Genomic DNA, 9,189 nt, shown 5'->3' on the forward strand with positions numbered 1-9,189 from the left:
TGCATGGGGCCACTGCATGGGGGCACTGCATGGGGGCATACCTTGCTGGTCAGGGATTCAAACCAGCAACCTTTCAATCACAAGTGCACTGCACTGCAAATACTTCACAGTACCTGCAAATACAAATACTTAATAATAACTAAGTTACTATTGAAGTACAAATCATGAACAAATATAGTACATACTTAACATAAAAGTTGCCTAACGATGAACAAACATATCAGTATTTCACTTGTGCTATTCATTGTTCCTTAAGTGGTTCATTCAGTAGTACACAAAGACTTACAGAGTTAACAGACATAGTAACAAATATAGTAATTACTTGGGATAAAAGACGCGTCACGATTCATTAATCAGTATGTAACTAAGATTTAGCTTGTGGTTAATACCTAAATAATAGCATAATACTACATTACGAGTATTTGTGCCCCCTCAAGTAAAGTGTTACCGAGTTACCGTATAGCTGAAGAGTAAAAACTGTTTTATATCGGTAGGTGACAGTTATAACATGTTGTTATATATTCGCAGTTAGGGGAACTATAAGCGAACAGGCTGAGTCGGGCAGCGCAGCGCTGCGCCAGTCCTGTTTCCACAACGGCTGTTGTAGCCTACTTGGACTGTCATCTGCCAGTAACAGAATATATATTGCAAAATATATATTAGTAAACAGATGTATTACAGCACGACAATGTGTTTCTGCAACAATCACAGTTAGAGCATTAAATTTTACTCCGGAAATTAGAATTCAAAGATTTAGGCGGCGACAGACGCACTTGGCGGTGACAGAAACACGTTTCATGTTTCCACTTTATTGCAGAACACATCTGTTAGTAGTTCAAACACCAATATTTTAAATAAACACCACATTTCCTATTCAGTTGTAACAATGTCACAATAAAGAGTTCCCAAGAAGGACTGACTTTGGGGATCATTTGTGGTATGGGAAGCGACTTGGAGGAAGGCAGTCCTTCCCCTAAATTCAAGGGGCTGAGAAGATGAAAGGCGGAGCTGCACACAAGTTAGGAGAGACAACTCATGCAGGTCCTTTGTAACGTGCGGAAAACCCTGGAGCAGCGCACCTCCAGAGGGAGATACAAAGTGTCGAGAAAAGCCAGTCGTCCTGTAAGTGATTAAGGATGAGTTAATCGCAATTTTATTGTCATTTTTATGAGAACCGATTTCAGTTAAATTGGTTTATGCTGAGCAGCTCGGGCTGTCAACGACATGTAGGTGTCAATGTTGTCGAGTAAGTTAATACAATAACTGTAATTTAAGATGACGAACAGCACCGGGGCACATAGGACTAAAGACCCAACCATACCTTGTATTATGTTTATTCTCGGAGTGGTCGGTAACGTGATCGCTATTGTCGTGCTTTGCAAGTCAAGAAGGGAGCAAAAAGAGACCACGTTTTATACCTTGGTTTGTGGACTGGCGATTACTGACCTTTTGGGAACTTTGCTTGCAAGTCCGGTGACCATAGCCACTTATATGAAGGGCTCTTGGCCTGGGGGAGACCCGCTCTGCCAGTACTTCGGCATCATCCTTCTCTTCTTCTCTTTGGCCGGACTCAGCATAATCTGTGCCATGTCGATCGAAAGGTACATGGCTATTAACCACGCGTACTTCTACAACCATTACGTGGACCAGAGACTGGCGGGCTTAACCCTCTTAACCATCTACATCGTCAGCATTTCATTTTGCGCTTTACCCAGCATGGGTCTGGGTGAGGTGAAGAAGCAGCATCCGCAGACTTGGTGCTTCATTGACTGGCGGAGTAACGTCAGCAGGCACGCCGCCTTCTCCTACATGTATGCGGGCTTCAGCTCTTTTCTCATCCTGGCCACGGTGATCTGCAACGCCTTGGTCAGCAGCGCTCTGATCAGGATGCACAGGAGGTTTGTCCGCAGGACGTCTCTCGGAAAGGAGCAGGGAGAAAGTACCGACCTTCGCAGACGGCGTAGCTTTCGGCGGATGGCAGGCGCCGAGATTCAGATGGTCATTTTATTAATAGCCACGTCTGCCGTGATACTCATTTGCTCTATTCCACTTGTGGTAAGTTGTTTTTCGGTTCTGATGTTCTGCTTTTTATTTTATTTTGCCATTTGGTAGTTTTTTGCATTTAGAATTTTTTTATACCAAATTAGCATAGTTTAATTAACCATTGAGAATATCAGACTGTGGATTACAGATACATCAGGCTTACTTAATAAATAATAAACAGTAAGTCTTAAGCTTTTCACTATTCTTACATGTACGTCTATATGTTTTTATATAAACGTAAACAAGTCAATATCGTCAGTGCACAAGTTCAGCTTAATTGTTGGAACCATATAAAGTATTTAATGTATGAAAGGCTTGAAGTCGGTCTCCTCGTTTTGATTATTGTAGATAAGACTTGTTAAAGCTTTCCAAGTATTTTTTCGGGAATAATGACATATTTTTGTGAACGCTTGTTTGTCTCTGCGAACATAAACGGCAGGCAACCAGCATGTTCAGACAGGTGACTGGCATTCTTAACGCAGCTAATGCGATTATGCTTTTTCACGAGTCATAAAAGTCACAGCATATAAGTCCCTTATCTTAACTTATAGGCCTAACACAACGCAGTGCATTTGGGGAAAATAAGGCATGATCCAGTTTACCGATGTCCTTAAGTGAGTGGATTGATTTCATGTGGCCAACCGTGTTATTTATGGAAATATAGGCCTATTATTAAATGTTTTGAGTCCACACGTAGTTTAACGAAACGCCACGTTTGTGATAGGCCTAAATATTTGCTTAATAAAAATGAACACCGTTTGATTTTTCAGTTATGCACCTTTTTCCACTGAACCTCAGAAGCAATACATTCGCACATATAGGCCTACCTAATTTTTATGAAATAATATAAATTTCAAAACTTATGTTGGCGACTTTCAGCTTCGGATGTTTTTCTAAGCATCTGCGTTAAAAGGTTTAAATAGGCTTAGCAATATTTTTGTACATTGCAATAGCTGAATTGACTGCTTTATATTAAGTAGCCTATTAATGGAAAAATGATATACGCAGCGACCGCCATTTCACGGGACGTAGGCCTATAATAAATCATTGGGATCCGAAAAGGTGGGGAAAGTTGACGTGTTTTTTTTCGTAGTGCAGCCACAATCTGGAATGTAAATTATGCTACATCCATTTTAACACCTGGATGTTAAGGTGCCTGAAGCCAGTGGTTCTCAATCTGTGGGTCGCAAATAGGCCTAATTAGGGGGGGGGGGGGGGGGGGGGATTCTCGCAATATGCTAAAAAAGAAAGAAAAAAAAAACGTTAACAATCGGGCACCGGCAGACGGCTCGGAAAATTTTGGTGAATCCATTTGTTGAATCTTACAATCGGTAGATTTCGGCAAATTTTATCATAATCGGTAGATTTTACCTAGCCGGTATGCCACGATATCCACGACCCTCTTACAAAAAGTTTGAGAATCACTGCCTTAATCTGTTTGGTGGTCAGTGTTATTGAAAATGTACCTTTAACATCCTGTTTGATCTCACCAATTACGCAATTCGGATTTTTAAGTAAGTGGTTTTCAGTGTTATTAATAATTGCCAATTTAAGAATACTAATCAATAAAAAAAATGAAAATATGATTGTCCAATTAAAATCGTATTTTAATTTAATTTAATATATGAGGATAGAAGCCGAACTTGTAGGGGTATGTGCATGGGCGTAAATTACGGGGGGGTGGGGGGGGTAGTAGCCCCCCCCAATAAATCAAAACCAGCTAATACAACCCCCCAAATAACCATGTTTCCCTCGTAATGGGTGGAGACCTCAATCCCCCCCAATGTTCCACCCAAAGTTACGCCCTTGGGTATGTGTTTAGTTGGGTGTTCTCCAAAATGCATAAATATTAGGTAATAGACTTTATGTAAGCGACAACTCAAACCGTAACGAAATCCTGTGCAACACCGTCGGTTTTATAATTAGAAAGTCATTTGCACACAAAACAGCAGCATTATACCGAATGGTTCTGAAATATTAACGGCGTTCGGGCTGTGCAGGTGTGTCTCGGACATGTTCTAGTTGCCTTCAGAGCTGCCATGATATGCACTATTTCTCCGGTTAGTCTGGTGTGACACCTTATGAAGTGACTGAGTGTTGTGATCTGAAAATGCACCTATAACACACTTTTAATGTAATTCAACTGGGGGAAAATTTTATCAGCCTCTTGTATAAATTGAACATCAAGATTGGATATTCTATAGTGCCTTAGTTTTTTGTAAACAGCTTGCATAAATGTTGCAATGTTTGTGCAATTGCATTGCGCTATAATTGCGCAAACATTGCAACAGTTAAACACTACCGTACTACATCACAGTGATCTCAGCAGAGTGCACACAGTGCTCCACTCCTGTTTTTTTTTTGTTTTTTTTTGCATTAGCTTTTGTCTAAGTAACTAACTAACAAAGAAATTCATTGCAGGGCAGTACATATACACTGTAAGCTAGTGAACCGGGTAACCAAAAATCGTTTATGCTGAGCCATGTGATTTGTTGATGCAGCAAGATTCAAATAGTGCTTATGAAGTTATTGTTCATTTCATTAACTTGTGCAATCCAAACATGTTACCTGGGTTTTTCTGGTCAGGTGCAGGTATTTGTGAACCAGCTGTACCAGCCACAGGTGGAGATAAGGTTGGAGAAGAACCCTGATCTGCTAGCCATCCGCTTTGCCTCTGTCAACCCCATCCTGGACCCCTGGATCTACATCTTGCTGCGAAAGACTGTACTCCTCAAGGTCAAAGAGAAGATCAAGTGGCTCTTCTGCAAAATCGGCAGCCGTCACAAGCAGCAGCATCGGGATGGTGCCCACTGCATGGATGGACATCACCTCTCCTCCATTGGTTCACGCAGCTCCTCCCTACTGGTGTCCCAGAGAGAACGGAAGGCGTCCTCCAGCACTTCACAGACGTTCCTCTATATCTCTGATAATAGCCACAGCTTCTCCTCTAGCAGCTTCAAGATCGGTCAGGTGGGCTCTGCCTTTTCAGTGTTTCAGTCGTGAATGCAAAGTCACAAGGACTCTGTACCCCCAGCATCTCAGGGAATATGCATTGTTACCAGTCGGACATCAGATTCAGAAAGCATGGTTCCTGAAATGAGTAAAACCTAAACAGACTCCAGAAACTTGGAAGAGTGCTTCTTCATATCAGCAACTGCTTGGTGAACTCACAAGAAAGATGTGGTTGGAGATATAGTATGTGCGATGAGGAAAGGGAACTGGCAGTTTGGGATGGTGCAGTGGCAATCCTTGAGGATGACATGAGAGCATCGGGAGTCCCTCAGACACATAACCATGGTGATGGTCAGCATCTCACGTAAGACATGATACCTCCGTGAGGTTTAAGGAGGAGAAGCTTTGAGCATCTTTCAGTCTCATGTTGTCTAAAAGGGTACCGTGTGTGAACGGAAATGAGGAGACCCCTTCTCATGTTCAGATCCCGTGCCGAAAATTTCTTTCAGTAGAGTAGCAGACGATACAACAGTTAATGTTACACTGTTCATATATCAATTTTTGCATGCCTTATGTTTATTGTAAAATATCAAAAAGTTATATGGTGTCTACATGATACGTCTAAAAACAACATAAAATGTGTACAATGTGAAGTCAGACTGTAGGCTTCTGCTGATTGAATAAGTAAAACACAAAAGAAAATCCCATCATTGGCCTGATTATGACATTCACGTCCTTAAGGACCCTAAATAGCAGAATGAGTCACGCTAAGGAGCTGCAAACGCTGCCCCCGCTGATTGGAACCCCAGGCATTTACATAACCAATGGAAACACTTCCACCACTGGCCAGTCAGCACCTCATGGTGCGTTTGATTATCTCTCGGAAGTCGGAAATTCCGAGGTGCGTGATGTCATGTCCGACCAATCTCCCGTTTGAGCTACACATCTCGGAACAAACATGGCTGCCTCCATGAACACGCTGTTGTGTGTTGTTGCTTTATATTTTAGCAGATTTGGAGTGAGATTCTTTTTTCCAAGAGACAAACAAACAAGAAACACGAACTAGTCAAACCACATTCAAAGCTTTATAAGATATTTGAGTAGATACATAGCGATATTCTTTTTTTGAACGGCAAACAAACTATAAATGTACTATAACTATAAATTATAAATTACATTTATAACTATTGATACATTTAACAAAGTAAACATTTTTTAATATTTATAAAACAGAATTACTGTTGACTGTGTAAGCCACCATGTTGAAATGACGTCACAGGGGAATCTCGGACAACAAAATTCTGTCCGACATCAACGTCGGAAAAGAGGCGTGTTTCCGACCGGACATGACATTTTTCATGACGTTTTTATCCGAGTTCCGACTCGGAGAGAGATAATTGAACACAGTGGGGCAGGATGGTACAACTCCCACCCGCAGCCGCGACAGAGCCAATCAGTATGTGATACACCAGCGTTTTATACAGTGGCACGTTTTACCATCAATGAAAGTATTAAAGCATGGCTTGAATAACTATTCCACTATACAAATGTAAAACTATAAAATGAAAAAGTGATGTCTGCTAAGCCATTAAACAATATAATATGTCTTTTATAAATTATGATGAAAATATTTGTATAAATTCTGTCTGATGGTAAGAATAGACATTTGGAAATATATTTGGGGAAAAAAGAATACAATTATCAGACTTTTCTCTGCAGGCACGTTTTTCCAAACATTAGTATGATCTGTGAACTCATCTGTTTATCTGCTGAAGATACTTTCCTTTTCCTCAGTCAAGGTGTTACAAGAATTCTAGGAAAGTGCAAAAATGATTTGGCTCAGAATTTTAGTCAGTATTATATTTTTGCTAATCAATATTTTCATTACTCTTCAAACAATAATTTAAAGTTTAATACATTTTTTAAAAGTTTAGATTTGTTATATAAAAGTAAAAGGAAAGATAATAAAATGTTGCCTTCAATACTACCTACTTTTATTTAAATAAACCGTTTGTTACACAGAATATATCTGTATTGATTTTTCCCATCAACCTTGCTCAGGATAAGTAATCATCAAATTCCTGAGAACTGGGTTTGTTTAAACTGTAAAGTTTCATTATTGAAAATACCAAGAATAAATAAATAGCACAATTTTTTTTTATTTCAATTCAGAAGAACACTACAACTTTGTGCATTATTACTATAAGGTGTCTAGTGTTACTGGATCTAGTCTTTCTGTCTATATATCTAACTCAATACTGAGTGACCTGCATTCCACATCCATCCTCTAACCTGCTTCTAACCATGGATCCTGGTCATGGTCATGGGGTGCAATCGTCTATCACCACCATCATCTTCTTCTGCTGAGGGTCATTGGGCTGCATGAAACAACCACACTGTTATTTTACCTGCCTTCCACGCAACATTGAAGAGACATGTCAACCATGTCCAACAACATCCAGTGCTTTCATTAGCTCCCAGTGGATATTCACCTGTCCTGGAAGCCCTTCCACCACAGAGGCTTCTGACCACCATAGACGCTTCAGCTGCTTGAATACTTTTTATTGCAGCTGGAAACAAAGTGTGATTTCCGCTGCTTGAAAACTTCCACTGAATTGGTCAGCACTCCTGCTGAACACAACCTGAGCAAGGTCCTTTCTACACCTCCGTAGCAATCAAATAGCTTGCAAAACATCTTCGGGGCCACCCAATACTTTTTGTCCATCTCCCTTTCAAACTCCTCCCATGTGCTACTGTTCACCTCAGAAACTGCCTTGGTAACAGCACTTCTAAGCTTGTCCGTACCTGTCGAGTCTCTCAGGACGCCCCCTTGTAAGCTTTGCCCAGAAGGCCTCCTTTTCCAGCTTAACAGCTTCTCTTACTGCTGGTATCCGCCACTGGTTCACAGAATTACGGTATTGCTCCAACTGCCTTCTAGCCACAACACAGCACAAGATTTGAATTCATCTCAGTTTCAGCCGGATGTACCCAGCAAAATTAGCCTGCTCGTCTCGTCCTGGTTCACCTGGCCTGCTTCCTCTGCTCCGAATCCAACTCATTACCTAATGCCGAACCGTTGATAGCCCTTTCTTCACCTGAGGCCGTTCTTCCCAATCACGCCTCTTGTGGGATCTTCATCAATGCCGTTGTATTACAGAGTCTGTAGGATTCACCCTTTCAAGCTCTTCAGACACTTTCTCGCTCGTTTCTCTTAACTGCTGTTCTACGCAAACACACAGAACAACATTGAAAGTTCTCTGTGCAACTCACAGTCAAACCTGATCCAAAGTGGGGAAAAGACTCCTCATAAACTTATTCACATTTATGTATTTGGCAGATGTGTTACGGGCAGTAACGTCTAACTTAGGGACAACTCGTACTTACATACGGACTACCGTGAAGTCTGTAACAGGGACAGGCAACCCTGATTCTGGAGTGCAAGTGTCCTGCAGGTTTTCTATCCTACCTGGTCACTGATGAACCACACCTGATCTCACGCAGATAGTAACCCATCAGGTAGGATAGAAAACCTGCTGGATGCTGACACTCCAGGATCATGGCTGCCTACCCCAGGTCATTATATAAAAAATTTGGGTTAAAAACAATGGTTTGTGATAATGAATGCACACACTACTTTGTGATGCTCATGAAAATATTGCGCGGCTGTTAGTCAATTCAAGGTACTTTTATTATTACTGTATAATTATTATTTCTGTATAATATTATTTTTCAGAATTAGCTACAAATCTGAGTTACAGACGGACTTAGAGAATTGATCTTGTTCGTAAGATGGGGGAGAAAGGAAGGTCAGCTGGTCTCTGGAGCAGTTGAGGCTAGATCTCGCTGATCTTGCTGATGGGCCCAGTTGTGAAATCGCCCTATTGACCCAGGCTCCATGAAATGGCCACCAGCACCTTAACTGACTGAGTCCCCACCCCCAAAATGTTTAGTTTTCTTATATGTCATCTTATGCCTCCATGAGACAAACCTGCACACAGGTGGGGACAGAACACAGGGTCAGCCATCGATATGGCAGCCTGGCAGCGTTTTTAATGGGTGAAGGATGTTGCTCAAGGGTCCAACCATTAACTGATCAACCATCCACAGGATTCAAACTTGTGACCTTCCAAGCACAGGCACAGAGTCAAAACCAGCAGAGTCACGCCACTCGGTCACGCACAGTGTTATGGTAAC

General features: G+C 41.3%; 1 protein-coding gene across 2 annotated transcripts; it reads left to right on the forward strand.

Annotated features, from left to right (window-relative positions):
- The first annotated feature begins 979 nt into the window (after positions 1-979).
- Positions 980-7,019, forward strand: ptger4a (prostaglandin E receptor 4 (subtype EP4) a). Of its 2 annotated transcripts, none has more exons than XM_023836672.2 (2): positions 980-2,055; positions 4,636-7,019. In XM_023836672.2, exons 1-2 carry the CDS (start codon positions 1,276-1,278, stop codon positions 5,044-5,046), a joined length of 1,191 nt encoding a protein of 396 aa, XP_023692440.1. In that variant the 5' UTR covers positions 980-1,275; the 3' UTR covers positions 5,047-7,019. The 2 variants fall into 2 exon arrangements, with proteins under 2 accessions (XP_023692440.1, XP_023692439.1); XM_023836671.2 differs by having other exon boundaries at positions 983-2,055; positions 4,630-7,019.
- The last annotated feature ends 2,170 nt before the right edge of the window (positions 7,020-9,189 follow it).

Source organism: Paramormyrops kingsleyae, chromosome 2 (genome assembly GCF_048594095.1).
Source record: "Paramormyrops kingsleyae isolate MSU_618 chromosome 2, PKINGS_0.4, whole genome shotgun sequence".
NCBI lineage: Eukaryota > Metazoa > Chordata > Actinopteri > Osteoglossiformes > Mormyridae > Paramormyrops > Paramormyrops kingsleyae.